This window comes from Pseudorasbora parva, chromosome 21 (assembly GCF_024679245.1).
Source record: "Pseudorasbora parva isolate DD20220531a chromosome 21, ASM2467924v1, whole genome shotgun sequence".
Taxonomy (NCBI): domain Eukaryota; kingdom Metazoa; phylum Chordata; class Actinopteri; order Cypriniformes; family Gobionidae; genus Pseudorasbora; species Pseudorasbora parva.
Genome location: NC_090192.1, coordinates 15,004,980 through 15,025,721, shown reverse-complemented (window position 1 = coordinate 15,025,721; position 20,742 = coordinate 15,004,980). Strand labels below are relative to the sequence as shown.

Sequence of the window (20,742 nt, the reverse complement as noted above, 5' to 3'; positions counted from 1 at the left end):
TGTTGAAAACCAGCTTTAAAAAGAAAATAGTGTCATTGATCAGCTGAGGTTAGTTCAGTGTTTATTCAGTTCTGTTCAATTACTGTACAATTGATCAAATATAAAATTAGTTCAATTCAGCTTAAAGCAGCTGCAGAGATACAGCTCATTTCAGATCTCATCCAATAGTGTCAGTGGACTCAAATAATATTATCAAAAATATTGTTGAATATTATGTGTCCTCAAGATCGCAGACGGCCTCAGATTATTACTATTGTTGATACTATTGTTCAACATTCATTGCTCGTTAAAACTAAAACATCTCTTACTTTATCTGGACAAACTCAGTATCATCAGACAGATTAAAGACTCCAGCTTCGATATTATTCATTTCTTAATTTATGTCAGGAGTGCATTATTATAGATCCGTTATGAACAATATTTTGAATAGATTTTCACACGCACGTTCATTCTCTCTCGTCTGCAGCAGAGGCAACAGTGGCAAGGAACCCAAAACTCATTGTGACAGAAATGGAGAGGGAAAAAAAACTTGGGATCCTTTGGAGAAACTACATTTCATTATTTTTTTTACCTAAATTTAACTTCTGACAGTTTGAACAGACAGAAATGGAGACCAATCAATAATCGGGTATAGCATTAGAATAATCACCATCATAGTTGTTAATGTAACTCAAAATATATAATTTTAAGCTATTTTTCTTCTTGCTATTAGTTGTGACAGCTGACTGCCTCGCAATATAATTAACCTCATCCACAGTCATCTGGGGAAGCTTTTATAAACAGCAAGTGTAAAATGTCATCCTCTCTGTGCCATCTTTTTCACACAATTATCGGCAATAGCAAAAAGAGCTATTGCAGTTGGCTGGAAAAAAAAGTAGGAGCGACTGTGCGTAGAGTCTACTCTGAGTCAGAGGAGGTGAACTACTCCAAGTAACTTCAACGTCACGTGCTGTCTTCTCGTAATTCCAACATCCTTAAATGCAGCTATCTTCTAGTAAGTCTAACATCCTTAAAGGGATCCCTCAAGTTGTTTCAAACCTGTATAAATTTCTTTCATCAGCTGAACACAAGGGAAGATATTTTGAAGAATGTCAGTAACCAAACAGTTAACTGGAGCCATTGACTTGCATAGTATTTTTTTTCCTACTATGGAAGTCAATGGCTCCAGTTAACTGTTTGGTTACTGACATTCTTCAAAATATCTTCCCTTGTGTTCAGCTGAATAAAGAAATTCATGCAGGTTTGAAACAACTTGAGGGTGAGTAAAGGATGACAGAATTTTCATTTTAAAGTGAATTATCCCTTTGAATGCAGCTCTACATATCAATGGAACAGAAATACACATCAAAATACGTGTCACAATGACAATCAGAAAAATTAAAAATGTGGCATTTAGTAATTTTTCATTTATATATATTGTGGCAGGGTGAAGGATCACGCAACAATGGAATTGGTGCAAAGCCCCCAGAGGGTGGATTTATTAGTGTGAAATTTGACAGACGTGATGTGTTTAGGTGCAGGTGCGCTGTGAATGTCCTTCTTCCGGGTGCCCTGGTGCTAGCGGTGACGTGGGTGCGGCGAGGTGGCCGGAGCGTCACAGGCTGCAGTCTGGGTGAGAGAGAGAGAGACAGGTTAGCGTAGTGCTGCATGGAGATCGTGCTCAAACTGGTGTCCCAGAGTCGAGGCTTTTAAGCCCGGGCCTGATGGCCTGCAGCTGTGACGATCCGGCCCGTGCTGATCGTGTGCAGGTGTTTTCCATCAATTGCCAGGGCGACGCTGATGAGAGCTCGGGAGACTTGTCACACTCCCCCCCCCTAAGCGTCGCGCTGGTCCTGTAATGACAGTTAGTGGCATACATTGGGGAACATAGGGGTGGGCGGGGAGTGCGCCCTGACAGACCTGCGTAAGCTGACCACAGCCTGGAGAGTCCGTCGGCGTTGGAATTGGCCGTCCCGGCCCGATGTTCCACTGTGAAGTGGAAGTCCTGGAGCGCCAGGAACCACCGCGTCACTCTGGCGTTGGTGTCCTTAGCGCGGGCCATCCACTGAAGCGGGGCGTGATCCGTCATCAGAGTGAAGCGGCGTCCCAGCAGGTAGTAGCGGAGCTCCAGGACCGCCCACTTAATGGCCAGGGCTTCCTTCTCCACCGCCGCATACCTGGTTTCGGCTGGGGTCAGCTTACGGCTGATGTAGGTGACGGGGTGCTCCTCACCCTCCTGGACTTGGGAGAGGACCGCTCCGAGGCCCGTGTCGGAGGCGTCCGTCTGCAGCAGGAAGGGGCAGTTGAAGTCGGGCGCCCTCAAGACCGGTTCCGTGGTCAGCGAGGTCTTGATGGCCCGGAAGGTCTTATCCAGCGCGTCATCCCACTTCACCTTCTCCGGCTGCCCCTTCCTGGTCAGGTCTGTCAGGGGAGATGCTAAGGAGGAGAAGTTAGGGATAAAACAGCGATAGTAGCCCGCCAACCCCAAAAAGGCTCGTACCTGGGTCTTGGTCTCCGGGCGGGGCGCTGTCAGGATGGCGTCGACCTTTCTTTGTTGTGGCTGGATCAGCCCTCTACCCACCCGGAACCCCAGGTACTGAGCCTCGGCGAGGGCCAGATGACATTTCCGGGGGTTGGCGGTCAGCCCAGCCCGCCGGAGTTCCAGGAGCACCCTCCGGAGCCGCTCCAGGTGGTCCTGCCAGGTCTCGGAGTGGATGACCACGTCGTCGAGGTAGGCGGCGGCGTAGGCTTGGTGAGGACGCAGGAGGATGTCCATCATCCTCTGGAACGTCGCCGGTGCCCCGTGGAGGCCGAAGGGGAGGGTCCGGTATTGCCAGTGCCCACTTGGAGTAGAGAACGCCGTTTTCTCCTTAGCGGAGTTCGTGAGGGGGACTTGCCAGTATCCTTTGGTGAGGTCGAGTGTCGTGATGTACCGGGCCCTCCCCAGACGTTCCAGTAGCTCGTCGACACGGGGCATCGGGTAGCCATCGAACTCCGAGACCTCGTTGAGCCGGCGGAAGTCGTTACAGAACCGGAGGGTGCCATCCGGCTTCGGTACCATGACGATTGGGCTGGACCAGGCGCTGCGGGATGGTTCGATTACCCCTAACTTGAGCATCTCACAAATTTCATCCTCGATGGCCTGTCTCCGAGCCTCTGGGACCCGATAGGGCCGCTGCCTCACGATGACCCCTGGTGGCGTTCGGATGTCGTGCTGGATGACGTTGGTCTGCCCGGGACGGGTGGAGAACACATCAGAGAACTGACGGACCAGATGGTTCAACTCCGTCTTCTGGGCGGCCGCCAGGTGGTCCCCGACGTCTACAACCAGGGGATCGACGGAAGCCACCGCGGCGAGCTGTTCTCGGGTCCCCACCCACCTCTTCAGCAGGTTAACGTGATATAGCTGCTCTTCTCGCCGGCGACCCGGCTGGCGCAGCCGATAGTTGACGGGCCCCACTCGTTCCACGACGGTGTACGGACCTTGCCAGGTCGCGAGGAACTTGCACGTGGAGGTGGGGACCAGCACCAGGACTCGATCCCCTGGTTGAAACTCTCGTGGCTGGGCCGCCCGGTCGTACCTTCGTTGTTGGGACTGCTGCGCCTTGGTGAGGTGTTCCCGGACTAATGGCATGACCTTCTCGATCCGCTCACGCATCTCTCTCACGTGTTCAATGGCGGAGCGGAGAGGTGCCGGCTGCTGCTGTTCCCAGGCCTCACGGGCCACGTCCAGAAGACCCCTCGGCTGACGGCCAAAGAGCAACTCGAATGGGGTGAATCCCGTGGATGCTTGAGGCACTTCCCTGATGCCAAACAGGACGTATGGGAGCATCAGGTCCCAGTCTCTCTTATCTTCCGCTGCCACACGCCGGAGCATCTGCTTCAAGGTTTGATTAAACCGTTCTACGAGGCCGTCTGTCTGTGGGTGGTATACCGTGGTGCGGAGTTGCTTTACCTGCAGCAGCCGGCAGAGGTCTGCCATCAGCCGGGACATAAAGGGGGTCCCTTGGTCCGTCAGTATCTCCGCTGGGATGCCGACTCGGGTGCAGAGGAGGAACAGCTCGTGGGCGATGTTTTTGGCCGTGGCCTTCCTCAGGGGACCTGCCTCTGGATACCGGGTGGCGTAGTCGACGATCACCAGGATGTGCTCGTGTCCCCGGGCAGACTTAGGCAACGGCCCCACCAGGTCCATTCCGATTCGCTCGAAAGGTACCCCGATGATGGGAAGCGGAATGAGCGGGCTGGGGGGAGGCGCTCGTGGTGCGGTCCGTTGGCAGGTGGGACAGGCCTGACAGAAACGCTTCACTTCCCCATCCAAGCCTGGCCAGTGGAACCGGTCCCGGATCCGCTGGATGGTGTTGGCGACTCCCAGGTGACCGGCCATTGGATGGCCATGGGCGAGTTCCATGATCATTTCTGTCTTGGTCCTCGGCACCACGAGGAGCTCTTTGACCTCCCCCCTCCGCTGGGCGACACAGTACAACAGGCCGTTCCGAACGATGAAATGCGGGAGAGGATGGGGCGCTGGATGATGGTCCTGGCCATCGACTGCCCGGACCTGAGTCCAGCAGTTCTTGAGGCGGTCATCCTCCAACTGGGCCTTCGCGAAGGAGCCCCCTCCCTGGACCTGTTGGAATACATCAAAGAAGACATTAGGAGTTTGGGAGGGGGACTCACCATCTCTCCCGCTGTCCGATGCCAACAGAGCGGCCTGGGTCGTCCTCCTTCTCCGACCGCGCCGCTCTCGGGGGCGGCTCCCGGCCTGGCTGGCTGGCTGGGCGGAGGTCTGCAGCAGTTCTTCGAAGCCCGGCCAGTCCCGTCCGAGGAGTACGGCCACGGGAAGGTCCTTCACAATTCCCACTTCCAGCGGCCAGGTGCCCGGGCCAGCGGAGATCGTCACTCGGCGGGCCGGGACATAACGAGTGTCGCCGTGTACACAGGTGATCGGAAGTTGGGTCTTGGAGTTCCTCTGGGGCGGTAGGATGGCGGCCTGGACGAGACTGACCGAGCTCCCCGAGTCGAGAAGGGCCAGAACTGGCCGCCCATTTAGTTTCACCTCCGATCGCGGGGCTCCGCGGGGCGGCTCTTGATGGACGACACAGCCAGCCAACCATGTACGTACCGGTGGGACCGGTTCCTCCGTGGGCATCGGCTCGTCGATTGGGCCGGGAGCCGCAGGCCTGTGTACTGCGCGCTGGGTACCTTCCGGCGCGCGTCGCTCCTGGACCACCCTCCGGGGGAAAGACGGCGCTCGCTCCCCAGGGTCGCGGTGCATCGCCGCCTCCGCCAACTCGATGGCTTCGACGAGCTCGCTGATGGAGGTTGGATTCGTCATTCCCACCGCCCTCCTCGTGGGCGGTGGGAGAGCTCGGAGCAGACGGTCGATCGTGACACGCTCCGCTACCTGACCCGCGGTGGATGTTCCTTCGAGCAGCCAGTGTCGGGACAGTCTGGAGAGTTCAGCGGCCTGGGCGCGGGCTGGGCGACGAGGCCTGTACTCCCAGTCGTGAAACAATTGGGCTGCTGAGATGGACGACAGCCCGAGGCGTCCGAGGATTTCTCTCTTTAATGCATCATAATTATCAGCCCTTTCAGTGGGCAATGAAAAGTATGCTTGTTGTGCCTCACCGGTCAACAGGGGTCCCAGCAGCCGCGCCCATTCGCTCCGGTCCCAGTTCTCCCGAACCGCCGTGGTCTCAAATAGCTGCAAGAACAGCTCGATGTCGTCATGGCCGGTTAACTTTGGCAGTATCTGGGTGGCGCGGACGCGCGGATCAGGCAGCGGAACGTGCTGGGCAGGGGCAAGGCGGAGAGCGGCGACTTCCTCTTCAACTTTTTGCTGGCGAGCCGCCAGATGCTCGGTGATCTGTTGCTGCCGCAGACTCACTTCGGTAAGGCATTTTAGCAGGTCTTCCATGATGGGGGAGGAGCGCCGCCTTTTTCTCCGATCCGGTTGACTGCGTGGGTGAGAAAAAAAACAATGTCAGTGTTCAGGGGGTGGTTGGTGATCCTTCACGCTCTTGCCCGCATTCTCCACCAGTGTGGCAGGGTGAAGGATCACGCAACAATGGAATTGGTGCAAAGCCCCCAGAGGGTGGATTTATTAGTGTGAAATTTGACAGACGTGATGTGTTTAGGTGCAGGTGCGCTGTGAATGTCCTTCTTCCGGGTGCCCTGGTGCTAGCGGTGACGTGGGTGCGGCGAGGTGGCCGGAGCGTCACAGGCTGCAGTCTGGGTGAGAGAGAGAGAGACAGGTTAGCGTAGTGCTGCATGGAGATCGTGCTCAAACTGGTGTCCCAGAGTCGAGGCTTTTAAGCCCGGGCCTGATGGCCTGCAGCTGTGACGATCCGGCCCGTGCTGATCGTGTGCAGGTGTTTTCCATCAATTGCCAGGGCGACGCTGATGAGAGCTCGGGAGACTTGTCACAATATATATATGTATATGTATATATATACAGCACCCTTAAAGGGGTCGCACACCGATGCTCAGCTCAGCTCAGCGCCACGATCACGTCTTTAAAATATTGAGCACCCCCGTATTGCCAAAATGGTATGATCCTCGTTTCATAACACCCTCGAAGATTCGACCGTGAGATCGCATATATAAACTAATAATTACTTAATGCCACATTTTTTATTTTTCTGATTGTCATTGGGACACTTATTTTGATGTGTATTTCTGTATATATATTGTCACAGGGTGTGAAGAATCACACAATACGGATAGCTCAAACAAGGTTTGGAGAGTGGATTTATTTACAAGGTGAAACAAAACCAGTAAAGGATAAGGGTGAGTGCTCCTGTCTGTTTCCAGGGCGACGCTGATGAGAGCCTTGGGTGCAAGGTACCTCTCTGCGGTATTACCTCCTTTCGGCCAAGAAGGTAATACCGCAGCTCCAAGACTGCCCACTTGATAGCCAGGGCCTCCTTCTCCACCGTGGCGTAGTTTTTCTCAGCTGGGGTTAGCTTCCTGCTGATAAATAAGAAGGGTGCTCCTCACCTTCCTGGACCTGCGACAGGATGGCTCCTAGACCCGGACGCATCTGTCTGTAGCAGGAAGGGGCAGCTTAAGTCCGGCGCCTGGAGTACCGGTTCCGAGGTGAGGGCATCTTAATGTTTTGGAACGCTTCCTCCTTTTCTGGTGTCCAGTGAACCTTCTCCGGCTGTCACTTCCTAGTCAAGTCTGTCAGAGGGGCGGCTGAGGAGGAGAATCTAGGGATGAAGCAGCAATAATACCTTGCCAACCCTAAGAATGCTCGTACCTGGGTCTTGTTTTCGGGCCTCTGGGCCGAGTGAATCACCTCCACTTTTTTGTCTTACAAAATAAATTAGATGAGACCTCTTCCGACCTGGAAGCCCAGGTACTTTGCCTCAAAGATCTCAAGGTGGCATTTACATGAGTTAGTTGTGAGCCCAGCCCTCTGGAGCTCCGACAGCACTCTTCGCCGACGGTCCAGGTGGTCCTCCAATGCCTCAGAGTGGATCACAACAGTGGATCACAACAGTGTAGGCCTTGTGGGGTTGTAACAAGATGTCCATCATTCTCTGGAACGTGGCCGGTGCCCCGTGAAGGTCAAAGGGAAGGGTTCGGTACTGCCAGTGGCATCTAGGGGTGAAAAAAGCAGTTTTAGGCTTTGCATTTTCAGAGAGCGGTACCTGCCAGAAGCCCTTGGTGTGATCCAGTGTTAAGATGTACCGGGCCCTTCCCAACCGGTCCAATAGCTCATCGACCCGAGGCATGGGGCATCCATCGTATTCAGAAACCTTGTTGAGGCGACGGAAGTCATTGCAGAACCGAAGGGTGCCGTCAGGCTTTGGGACCATCATGACCAGGCTGGACCACGGGCTGTGTGAAGGTTCTATCACCGCTAACCTCAGCATTTATTGTACTTCCTCCTCAATAGCCTCTCGACGAGCCTCAGGGACCCGGTAGGGCCGATGCCTGACGATGACTCCTGGAGGCGTGCGGATGTCATGTTGCAGGACGGTGGTCTGCTCGGAGAGGGAAGAGAACGCATAAGACAATCACCAGGATGTGCTCATGTACCCGTGCAGACTTAGGCAGGGGCTCCACACTGTCCATCCCGATGCGCTCAAAGGACACCTCGATTATGGGGAGAAGGGTGGAGGTGTCCTTGGTGATGTCACCTGCAGAAGTGGGCAAAGTACACAATTTCATTACTTGAGTAAAAGTAAAAGTACTACTGGTCAAATATTACTCTGTTACAAGTGAAAGTTGTACAAACAGATTTTTACTTAAGTAAAAGTACAGAAGTATTTGTTTTCAAAAGTACTAAAGTATTAAAGTAAATTTCATTTTTTATGTCAACACATTATTTTATTATTGTTGTATAAATGGAAACTATGCCATCATGGTTTAAGCCAGTCAGTGTGACTCCATCCGACTAACATATGACTAACTAAACTCATTTAAATACTTGTATAAAAGTTGAAAAGCTGCTGTCACTTTAAGGCCTAATGCATGGGTCCAATACACTGAACACTGATACACATCTGATATTCTCCAACTGTTTACCTTTACTTAAGACATAATCAATTTTGTTTATGTGAATACTCTACAAAATGAGCATTTTGAAATCTGACTTCTTCCATTTTACTATAAATCAATGTTCAAAAAATGCTGTGAAATCATTGAACTTCACGAGACTCTACAAGAGCGATTCCTGAAAGGCTTTCTGCAAACAGTTATACAGTTTTTAAGGTCTATCCACGCCATTCTTATTGGCTCAGATAAAATGCAATGTATATATATATATATACATACACAGGTATATTGAAGCGGCAGTGGATTTCAGGATCGTTCAGGTTTAACATGCATTTTGATTAACTAAGTGCTGTGTTTGCCAAAAAAAAAAAAAAAAAAAAACATTAACACTTTATTTATATTTATTTCCAATATAAGAAAAAAACATTGTTGTTGATGCATGAGCAAATTGTATGAAAGAGATTGAAGACAATGAAGGTTAATAAAACACTTGCTTCATAAAACTTTAGGTTGAACAACTGGATTCATATAGATCACTTATAATTTCCTTTGTACCTTTCTAGGCTTTGGAAGTGGAGGTTGTAGATGAAAGGACAGAAATCGCTTCGATTTTATAAAAAATATCTTCATTAAGGGTTCTTAAGATGAACAAAAGTCTTATGGGTTTGGAACAACATGAGGGTGAGAAATTAAAAACAGAATTAACATTTTTGGATGAAGTAAGAGTTAATTTACTTGGAAATCAGTCAATTCTAACCAAAATAGTTTCTTATTTGAGTCACCAAAGTCCAAGATGATTTAACTTTTTCCACCATAAACTTCCCGTATTTATAAAATACAAATAATATTAATTGTAATTGGTCTGGTTTTGTGTCTAGGAACCAGCATTCCAGGATTTTTGGAGTTGGAATCTGCACAGCCTTCCTTGCTCTGCATGTGAAACAACAACTATGCACTGAACTGTGCTGTTAGCAACTGGACACAACTGATCCACACATCCTGCCAAGTAGTTTCATCAATATAGTGTATTGTTGTCACAGCCATTTTAAAAACGTGAAATAATGCTGAAGGAAATGCAGCTCAAACAAACCTTTCAGCTGTGCTGCCATTCCCTATATTGCAGAAGAATATGTAAGATGCAGGAGTAGAAAGTTTAAAATTGAATAAAAACAAACAATTATTGCCTATGCTTTAATTGAATAGTTGAAAATCAGCAGCAATCAATGAAGTGATATTAAATGCATAATTATTTTTTGTTTCTTTTAACATTTTTAATTATTGGAGGTTTGCGTAGTGTTCTGATTGTGCATTTCACTGTTGTTAATCATTTTAAGGAATACTGAATCTTTTTTATGCAAGAGAGATTAGTAAATGCTCACATTTAGTCTATGCATCATGCAGTGCACACAAGGCCTCTGCACCATAGACTGTAAAAAACACATCTGCACTTTCTCCTGATTTCCCTAAACATGGCAACAGGAGCACTGTCAGTAAATAAAAGGGAAAACAAAGTAACTTGTGTTATTTTTTTGAAAAAGTATCTCAGATTTGTATTGTAAATTGAAAATTAATGCATTACTTTAGTTACTTGAATAAAGCAATCTGATTACATAACTCAAGTTACTTGTAATGCGTTGCACCCTAAACTGGTCGTTTGTGTGTTGAAAATCTGTGGATATAGAAACATTTTACGATACAGCTTCAGTGCTTCACAAAGCTTCATTTCACCATCACTGTGTGTGCATGTTTGTATAGATAAGCTATATAAAGTACATGTCTTTATTAAACAAAACAATAAATATTTGGGGGCCAACTATTGTCCTCCAAGGAACGTATGATACTCATATCATGCATTTGACACCTCAAACGACATTAAATATCTTTGTGTTTGCAGTTGTGCATAAATAGGCTGACTGAACTAACACCAAATGGCTTTTCTGGAACCAACAATCTTTCTAATCAAGTCAGCTGGACTGCCTAATGAGCTCCTCTTTCATCCTAATTAACATGCCATTCTAATTAATAGGTCTAATTATTTGGGTGTGGTTTTCTCTGGTTTCACAACACGCTATTGATTTAAACTTGTGGAAAACTGAGAATTTTTTTTTAATTGTAATTATTTCTGGTCTGAGAAAGCTTTTCATTCAGTGCAGAAAACTTAAAGGTAAGCCTTATGAGAAATATAAATAAAGCCCACATACTTTGATTAACTAGAACTTTGTCCTTCTGATGGTAGACAAGATATTATATTTGAAATATATTTTACAGTCATTATACAGGTTAAATAACAAAGGTAAGCACATGTAGGGGTGGAAGGCAATGAGGTGGTAGATAATCTAGCAAAGAACTCACTTAAAGGTAGTAATGTAGCGCTTAATATTGATATGGGTAAATCAGAAGCAAAAGCATGTATTTGTAAGGTGGCATATGACATCTGGCAGAAGCATTGGGAAAGAGAGGTGAAGGGTGACACCTGTATCAGATTCAGAGAAAAGTGGGAAAAGGAGATTGGAATTCAGTAGTAAGAAGTAAAGAATCATCATTGATTTTTAGACTTTGCATAGGACACACAGGGTTAAATTATAGTTTACCTAAAACCAATAAATATCCTACAGAGAAGTGCAATAATTGTAAAGAACCAGAAAAGTTGAACGTGTTCTCATAAATTTCATGGCATATAAAAATAAAATGCATGAGTTAAAAGATAAGGTGAAGGAAATGGAACACAATACAATGTCCTTAGAAATTATTCTGGGTGAAAAAAAATGTATGAATTCCTATGCAATATTGAGGGTTTTAAAGGAAAGCGGAAATTATTTAAGAATAGTGTTAGAAGTGTGTTGGGTATTTTTTTATTTATTTTTTTCACTTTCCATTGACGCTTCACACTCCAGTTCAGTTGGTGGCAGTAATGCACCGAAAGCTGGTCTGCCGACCACCAATAAAGTAGGAAGAAGCACTAGAACTTTAATAGTTTAAACAAACCATTCAGTTGCTATCAAACATTTGATCACTTTTTGTCATAAAATGCTAGGAAAGCTTAAATACAGGTAAAAAAAAATGTGAATGGATAAGTAAAAGGTAACGTTTTACAATGTTTCATGAATTATGACCTAATGAACTGCACTTCTAGAGCATGTATTAATCTTTGTTAGTTTTAATCTCAACATTTATTAATGCTGTATTGAAATTAAGTTGTATTTGTTAATAGTTAATTCGCTGTGAACTAACATGGACACACAATAAACAGCTGGATTTATATATAACCAAATAAAAACTTGCTGTAAAATGTTACCAAACTTCTTTTTTTTATCTTGCTTTTGAACTAACTATATAATAAGAATGATTTTAGTTTGATTGACCTTTCTAAAAAAAAATGCTTCAGTTCAAAAACAGATGTCTTCGACTGTAGTTTAAAAACTATTCCAGTCAAATTATTCAAACCCTCTCTTGAAATGTTCTGCTCCAGGTATGGCTGCTATAGTTACCCAAGAGCCCACTGGTGCTATGGCAGGTGTAATGAGTGGACCACATACACAGGCCCCTCCGTTTCCTATTTCTATGACCTCCAGAGTGCTACACCCAGATGAGCAGCTCCATCGAAACCAGCCCTTTTATGTTCCTACTGTCCAGCCACTCTTTCCATATCAGTGGTCCATGTCAACTCCATATGTTCCCTATGGTGGATTTCATGGGTTAGGTATCTTTTAAAGCATGCATGTTTCTTTTCCTATTTTACTGAATATTATTATTTTCTTCAGCAATGGATTTTAATATGATTATAATGTTTTTCAGGAATTGAATATATTTGCTGTGTCTTTATTTAATTTGACCCAATGAACATGATGTTTCTAAAAGTTTTCCGATGGCTTATTTCCTAGATTGCCTTGAGCACATCAAATGAGTGAAAACCTTGAGGAAGCTGTATGCTTTTCATGATAGTGATGATTTAAAAAGTGTTATATTAACGTTACATGGTTTAATTGTGTGATTAGAGTAACCTTAATTTAGGATACTAGGATCCAGATTTTCATGCTACCTGGCAGTCTGGTAAAACGTATGAATGGAAACCCACATATAGGTAATATTACTGTTCTTTGTTTTCAAGGTTACGGCATGGTGCCATTACTACCTCCATGTTTGGAAGTTCCTGGATACATGATTCCTCAGGCTCAACTGCCCTTAATGGACTACAGGCGTATGACTCCCCATGTGGCTCCAACCATAGCCCACCAGACCCGCCACTCCCATTTTCAAAACAGTGTGTCTGTTGGTCGTGTGATGGTCAGCTCAGAGGTGCAAACTGAACCCCTTTGTCATGGTGTAGACTCACATGGACATGCAGCAAGGTATCAAACTAGTTCTGAATCAGGTAGAGGTACTGGCTGTGGTAGTGCAGTGTCAACATCACCCTGCTCCTCAGATAACAAATCAGTAGCTTGCCCTGAAGGTACATCTGTGCTGACTCAAAATCGCAATGCCAGCAATTCTGTTCACAAGAGTGAAATCCTTCAAGCCGAACGGGTGCAAATCAAATGCAGTGAAATCCCTCCTGGGCTTCAGATCTTTCAGAACATGGAGCTTGCTAGTCATAATGAAACTGACCTTTTGCAGTGCAGCTTGGCATCTTTACAATCTTCAGAGGATGTTGTCCTGTGCTCTTACCAGTCATTAGCAGTAAGGAAGGATAAACAGAAGCTTGAAGCTGGTATGTTGACATACTCCAGTAGGCATCGTCTCCCTACTCGTACAGAAGTTACTGTGGTGAGAACTCCTCCATCTTGTAGAACTTTTAAAAAGTATCCTATGCCAAGTAGATCAGTCATTACCCAAAGCATTAAAGCAAAGAAAAAATCAGAGATGCCATTTCTGGCAAAGGTAAAGGAAGATGGAAATTCTTCCAATGTTCAATTTAAGATTCTGCGGCTGCCATTTGACATACAGAACCATAACCAGCCTTGTCAACTCGAGGCTTCTATCTGGTCTGTAGAATCTTTGATCCCATATGTGCCATCCAGTGAGTGGATGACAAAGAATGGTATTTTAAGCACTCAGAAACATTTGAACCCACTGATTGAACCTAGTGAAATTGTCTCAAAGCCGAATTATGTTCCTGTAGTGAAGAATATACAAACTGATGCATCAACTAAATATCATTCTCTTTCACATCAACTAGAGGCCTCTATCTGGTCTGTAGAGTCTTTGAGACCATATGTGCCTTCCAATGAGTGGATGGTTGAGAATGGGGTTTTAACTCCTCAGAAACCTCTGAGCCCACAGATTAATTCCAGCTATGTTCGGTCAGAGCCAAGTCGGTCTTCCATTAAGAGTATTCCAGTAGGGAAAAATCTAAAAACTGGTGCATCAACTAAATACACTGGTCTTCCACATCAACTAGAGGCCTCTATCTGGTCTGTAGAGTCTTTGAGACCATATGTGCCTTCCAATGAGCTGATGGCTGAGACTGGGGTTTTAACTCCTCAAAAACCTCTGAGCCCACAGATTAATTCCAGTTATGTTCAGTCAGAGTCTAATCGGTCTTCCACTAAGGGTATTCCAATAGGGAAAAATCTAAAAACTGGTGCATCAACTAAATACAATGGTCTTCCACATCAACTAGAGGCCTCTATCTGGTCTGTAGAGTCTTTGAGAGCATATGTGCCTTCCAATGAGCTGATGGCTGAGAATGGGGTTTTAACTCCTCAGAAACCTTTGAGCCCACAGATTAATTCCAGCTATGTTCAGTCAGAGCCAAATCAGTCTTCCACTAAGAGTATTCCAGTAGGGAAAAATCAAAAAATTCCTGCATCAACTAAATACAATGGTCTTCCACATCAACTGGAGGCCTCTATCTGGTCTGTAGAGTCTTTGAGACCATATGTGCCTTCCAATGAGTGGCTGGTGGAGAATGGGTTTTTAACACCTCAGAAAACTCTGAGACCACAGATTAAATCCAGCAACGTACTTTCAGAGCTGAATCAGTCTTTCACTAATGGTATTCCAGTAGGGAAAAATCAAAAAACCGGTCCATCAACTAAATGTGAAGACTCGCTTAGCTCTCTTAAGGCTCACTCACCATATCGTCCCTCAACAAGCTGGCTGGCTGACTTTGGTAACGTATACTACTACAGTAAGTTACCCATTGTACGACAACAGCCTAACATTCCGGAGAGGGAGCTACCAAAGATGTCCCCTGCTATTAGTCTTGAATCTTCTCTCAAAAGTGGGAAAGAGACCAAGAACCAAAGAGCAGCAGATCAGAAGCACAGTTCACTTCATACTTGCAAGCGCAAAGCAAAAAGCAGTCCGAGGCATGCTGGATCTGCCGTGATGCATGGTTCGATTTCTCATTCCACACTGGAGAAAAAACTTCCCTTCTGCCCATCATGTAGATATGACACGAAAGGAAAGGATCATAGAAAGCATTCTTGTTTAGATGGTCTTGGTTGGAAAAGGGAAGAAATTGCTGAAGTGAACACCTATGATGAGAAGAGGGCTACTGGGGGAGTTCACAAAACCCAAGAAATGATTCTGGGTAGTCATTTGGCAAAATGCCGTGCTGCTTATCAGCCTAAAATAAGAGATCAGCCTGGACTATGTGAAAATTGCCAATGCCTTAATGTCAGCTCTGCTCAAAATAAATGTGCTGACCTTGAATGGAGAACTTGGGAAAAGAGTGGGGAAGACTGGAATATCAACCCAAAGAAGAGATCGTTACAGAGACTGCAGAAAGGTAGGACTGCCAAGAGACTTATGTCCAAATTCTCTACATTGTGTGTATATATACTATATATTGTTACCTATATATTCTGGTAGACAATGCATGGACAGGAATTATTCAGGCATCTAAAACTGAAAGGATCCAGAAAAAAGAAAGAAAAGAGTACTTGCAAGGTAAGAGTTCATTTTTGTTGCTTATGTATTTAATGCACATTTAAAATCCCTCTTATGTAGTCACTTAATCTTGTACTGTTGTTTTTTTTTAAAGGCCCCTCTTCCTTTCATGCTCCAGAGCTTACACAATATAACGCAATGCACACCCCATGGAGAGCGTGAAGGAACATTAATGTCACAAATGTTTAAACCCTTTCATCACTCATACTCACGTGTCATTTTTTTATGCAGTGATTTAATAAAGTACTTATGACTGCGAACATGTAACATTGCTTTGTCACTGAATCTTCAGAAGTTCCATTTGAAATGAAATCTGTCACTAATATGAATAACCATGCATGTAATTGGCTACACAGTCCTGTGAAAACACTTTGCTTTACAAACGTCAACTTTTTTCAAATAGATTTTTAGATTTCAATCATGGCCTTTTCAAATATTTTAATTTGTAACAAGTCCTTCAACAGAAGGTATGATCCATGCAGATATCTGGGGCTATATTCACAAAACATTTCATTTCACCACTAAGAGTTCTCCTAAATGGCAGTAAATGCTTAGTTAAGAGTTCTCTTAACCTATTCACAAAGCTGCTGAGACCAACTTTTTACTAAGGAATAGAGAGGGGTCTTGAGCTAAGAGTAGGGGCGGGTTGACCTTGTTGCTATGGATGATGTTAACACGCTTACTATGCCCACAGTGATTAGCTGATAGGGGAAGGGGTCACTGTCAGTGATTTAAATACCGAAATATTGTAGAACGAGGTTTCATGTTGCCATTTTCAAATAAAGATTTTCAAATAAAAATGGTGCTATACTCAAAATAAGAGTTTAAAAATAGGTTAAGTATCACTAAACTAGTATATGTTCAGCTAATTGTCAGACTCTAGCATATCTGCATCTCAAGAGATTGCAGAATTCAAGCAAAAATTGTTTTATAAACAAAGTTTGAGGTGCACGTTCAAATGGTTTTATCTAATCAGCTTGAGAGTAGGTATAAACAGCTGAGAGCTGACTCACCTAGTTACCTTGACTGCATCCCTCGGCCACCCCATTCTTCACTCATGGTCTCCGAGGCAGGGCAGAACTCTGGGTTTAGGCTAAATTTCAAACTCGAATGTCCCTGATCTTAATCTTGTAAGTGTGTATTTGTGAAAACAACTGCCACAGGTAAATGGACATTATATATTAAAGATTTATTTTTGGTGTTTTATCGTAGATTCAAATCTATAAATAATATGTATTGCATTTATGAAGAGAAGTTTCAGCACCCAAGGCTCTATCGCCTAGGCCTACTTCCTCGATGGTGTACACTGTAGTCAAGTCACCTTTATTTATATAGTACTTTTTACACTGAAGATTGTTTCAAAGTAGCTTCACAGTGCTAACACGAATGTATTGCAACAGAATTTAATAGAAAGTAATTTATATATATATATATATATATATATAAATAAAATTAAATATTTTGTCTCCCCAACTGAGCAAGCCAAAAGCCTAAGGCAGTGTTTCTCAAACTTTTTCTGCCATTCCCCACTTTGGAGGTAGGGAAGGGCTCAGAGCCCCACCTGTCCCCAATCGCCCCAACAAAATGGTAATTATCTAGGCTTTAAGTTTGCCTCTTAACATTTATTTTATTAACATCACATTTAAACCTTTCATGTGTACAGTCAAAATATTTTAGCTGACTCCCAGTGTGAGTTTTTTTTTTTTTTTTTAAGGCAACGTTATTTTAGAACATTTTACCTTAATGTTTATCACGTGACTCAACATAACCAATATAGCGCTGTATGACAGATGTATCTTTTAAAAACCTTTATAAATGATCTTGATCTATAATGTGAGATGGGCGCTGCCACGTTTGAACCATTTGAACAAATTGCACCACAGTTCAGAGTCCTGTCAATCGGATTTACAGCACATATATTCATCAGCTTCTCCTGGAATAAGTGACTGGTAAACTGGGAGAAGAATTGAGCAAACTTTATAGTTACTTACACTGTGTATCTAAAACATGGCGACCAATTATATTTGAATGGATTTTTATTGCTGCTTCCATAGACACCAGTGTGTATTCTACAAACTCTAAATGTATTGTTTTACTAGTACTTGTGTATTTAAATGATACCTATTAAATTAAACCTAAAATAAACAGTATGTGTTTGATAACACTGCATGATGTATGTCAAGAGCAGAGCGCGTCCGCATCTGGCTCATTGCCAGCCGAAGTGCGTCCCACCTTTGAATCTGCTTTTGAATCACTGAACACTCTAAATCCCATATGTGGGTCCGTACTCTCAGGGGCACCGGAATAAAAATCCCATGTGGGACCACTCAAAAGGTTAATAGAGATGGGCCCAAAAAATTAACACATTTCCTCGTTTTCCTCCCGTTTGTCACGCCCCACTTGTCATGTCTCTATTCCCCACCAGTGGGGTGCGCCCCACACTGAGAAACGCAGGCAACTAAGGCAACAAGGGCAGTGGTGGCAAGGATCCCAAACTCCATCAGGTGACATAATGGAGAGAAAAAAACAAGCTCAGTCAGGGTGCCAGTTCTCCTCTGGCCAAACAGTGTATGATTATGATTCACAGGGTCTTTGGGCGGATTGCTGAGGTGAATTGCAGCAACAGCCATTAGGATTGTTTGTGATTTGGTCCTATTGAATATCATTTCACAAATTTAGGAACTAGTTTTAGAGATAAAATGCGTTGTAAAATACTCTTACTGTAAAAATGTAGGAGTTCAAAAATTTGGACTGGCAAGTCCATTTTTTTAAGAGTTTCTCCTAAATCTGCAAGTTAGGAGCTTTATTTTTAGCTCAGGATGTTTTGTGAATATGCCCCTGATTATCTTGATGGGTGTATAGATCCTTTTATCAGATATTCCTATGTGTGTAAAAACGATGTGCGTTAAAAGTGACTGAATCTGCTCTGAAGAATATCTGGGCCCGTATTCATAAAGGATCTTAATGCAAAGAGTAGCTCCTAGTGACAAAATTCTAAGAAATTTCTTAGAAATGTGGGCGTTTACTCTTAAAATTAACTAAAAAATCCTAGTAAAGAAAAAAGTAATTCAGAAAGCATCTTAACCCTTAAAAGAGGTCTTAAGGTCAAATTTGTTAGGAGCATGGACGAGGACTTTTAAGAGGCTTAAGAGTTTCTTTAGCCGTGGAGAAAATGGCAGAAAGGCAAAGAGGGAGAAGAAATATGTTGCAGACAATGGATGACAGTGAGTTAATAAGATGCTATAGATTAGATCGTGCAGGGATCATGTTTGTGACGGATCCTATTAGAGACACGCTAACATCTTCGACACAGCGCAGGAATGCCATAGCGCCAGAAATGAAAGTAATTGCTTCATTACGATATTTGGCAACTGGGAAAATGCAACAATGCAGCAGTGATGATTTAGGTCTGTCACAACCTTCTGTAAGCAGAGTGATAACACAAACAATTACAGCACTTTCAGAACCTCATATTGTGTCACAGTTCATTTCATTTCCACTAGACATTCCCACCTTGCATGCTCAAAAAACTGCATTTATGAATATGGCCTTCCCTGTTGCGCACAAGTAGGGGGAATGAACCATTAATATTTTGCGCTATAAGCTCCCACGTCTGCTTCTTGCCCCGTGCTGTGACACCCGGCCCGAATTTACCTTAAAGGATGTCCTTGTGTTCATCCACTAACTGTGCCAACAGTAAACTGTTCCTCTGTCCAGTTGGGCTTTCTCGGCATTCTTGTTTTGGATTCCATGTTTGCTGCATTAAACCTAACTTTCAAACCACCAATTAAATAGACATGCCGGCAATCAGTAGCCTAAAAATCTAGACCAGGGGTGCCCAAACTTTTTCCTATGAAGGGCCAAAAATCAAACTTGATTGAGAGACGTGGGCCGAAAGTAATTAAAAAAAAAATCATAAATCAAACTGTATTAGGCCTACATTAAAGTTGCTATAGGTTTATTCATTTCATAATGTTTACAATAAATATAAAACAAATGTAATCTGATTAACTAATGCAGTTTTATTTGTAAAGTGTTGCATTTTAATGACCAATTAAATGGGCAACAATCCCCAAGTGTTCAATGTAAAATACACAATGATCCAGATTCATAATGTTGACGGATATTTTACTCTTTTAAAAAAGGAACAGACTGTTTGCAAATAGGGTTGGGCGATATTCCCTAAATTGGCAGTTGACAATGTTTACAGTAAAACATCGCAATGGACGATGATATCGTCGTTTATTTTTATTTTTATAAAAAGATAAAATACAGAGTATAGTAAATTATATCTCTTTACATAAATACTATTTTCTACTTAAAAACTATAATTTCATTATTTTATTAACCCAAATAAGGACTCACCCGCACAAGTTTCCACGTGATGGGGAAAAAAGGTAGCTTCCTTCCACTTAAGAAGAGTTGTGCACTTTTTATTTTAATTTATCTCTTTACATAAAAACTATTTTCTACTTAAAGCTCTATCTTCGTCATTAACCCAGTGTTTGGTATGTGAATGCTGTTTACGTGAATATTACCACAGGAGTAAAAGCACAAAACTTTGTTTAAAAAGGAAATAAATTCGCAGATGTAACATTGCAGCCCTGGATGAGAGAGGTGGGCTGAGCCCAATTTAAGATCTGCCAGCTTTTTAATTCTGTTTTGCGTTCTGGTCACCCGATTTGATGGACATCTGGTTTCTTTTCTCAAATCTTCACTCGCGTCGCACTCATTTTCACAGGAAAATATTAATGCTTCTTCCTTTCGTTTGCGTATAATTAAGTATATTATACCCATTCACATCTATGGTAAAGACTGTAGGACGAATACCTTTTGACAAATTTTATTTTATTAAATTTTATGTTTGTGCTTGTTATTAGACTTGAGGCGCGTCAAGTTTATTTGAATAGCGCAGTTCACGTGCACCCAGCGGTTTTACTTTCGCTTTTTCTAGCGGTGCATAATCAAACATAGCCTAAATGTCTTGGCCCTGTGGAAGATAAAATTCACTCTTCAGCCCTTTTACAACAAGTGTTGCTTTGCAACATCATGAAGACAAAGATATTAGAAAAGGTGTCTATCCAGCTCATGTCCCACATTCATCTCAAAGCGCAGACCGGCATAGGACGCATGTTTAAGGGGGAAAAGGCTAGGAATCTATCTACAAATCTTTTTTTAACTAATCATTAATTTTCTTATACTCTTTGGGTTACCATTATTTACTGATAATTGTTTAATTGTTTTACAGGCTGCAGTGAGTTGTTTCACTGACGGAAAATAACATGCATGCTTATTATAATGTTTGAGCGTTTATCATTTCAAAATGTAGGCTCTCTCTCTCGGACCTCGGTGGGCCAAATCAAA

General features: G+C 43.8%; 2 protein-coding genes across 3 annotated transcripts; one reads left to right on the top strand and one right to left on the bottom strand.

Moving 5' to 3' along the window:
* Window positions 1-1,427: 1,427 nt before the first annotated feature.
* LOC137056240 (uncharacterized) lies at window positions 1,428-6,397 on the bottom strand. Its single transcript, XM_067430261.1, has 2 exons — window positions 6,104-6,397; window positions 1,428-5,936 (listed from the first exon to the last, which is right to left on the bottom strand). The coding sequence occupies exon 2, from the start codon at window positions 5,894-5,896 to the stop codon at window positions 1,661-1,663; it is 4,236 nt and encodes a 1,411-aa protein (XP_067286362.1). The 5' UTR covers window positions 5,897-5,936; window positions 6,104-6,397; the 3' UTR covers window positions 1,428-1,660.
* A 4,113-nt stretch (window positions 6,398-10,510) lies between these two features.
* Window positions 10,511-15,638, top strand: buc2l (bucky ball 2-like). 2 transcript variants are annotated; one of them, XM_067429408.1, is made up of 5 exons: window positions 10,511-10,648; window positions 11,954-12,184; window positions 12,593-15,217; window positions 15,301-15,378; window positions 15,473-15,638. In XM_067429408.1, exons 2-5 carry the CDS (start codon window positions 11,956-11,958, stop codon window positions 15,538-15,540), a joined length of 3,000 nt encoding a protein of 999 aa, XP_067285509.1. In that variant the 5' UTR covers window positions 10,511-10,648; window positions 11,954-11,955; the 3' UTR covers window positions 15,541-15,638. The 2 variants fall into 2 exon arrangements, with proteins under 2 accessions (XP_067285509.1, XP_067285510.1); XM_067429409.1 differs by lacking the exon at window positions 10,511-10,648 and having other exon boundaries at window positions 12,051-12,179.
* Window positions 15,639-20,742: the final 5,104 nt, after the last annotated feature.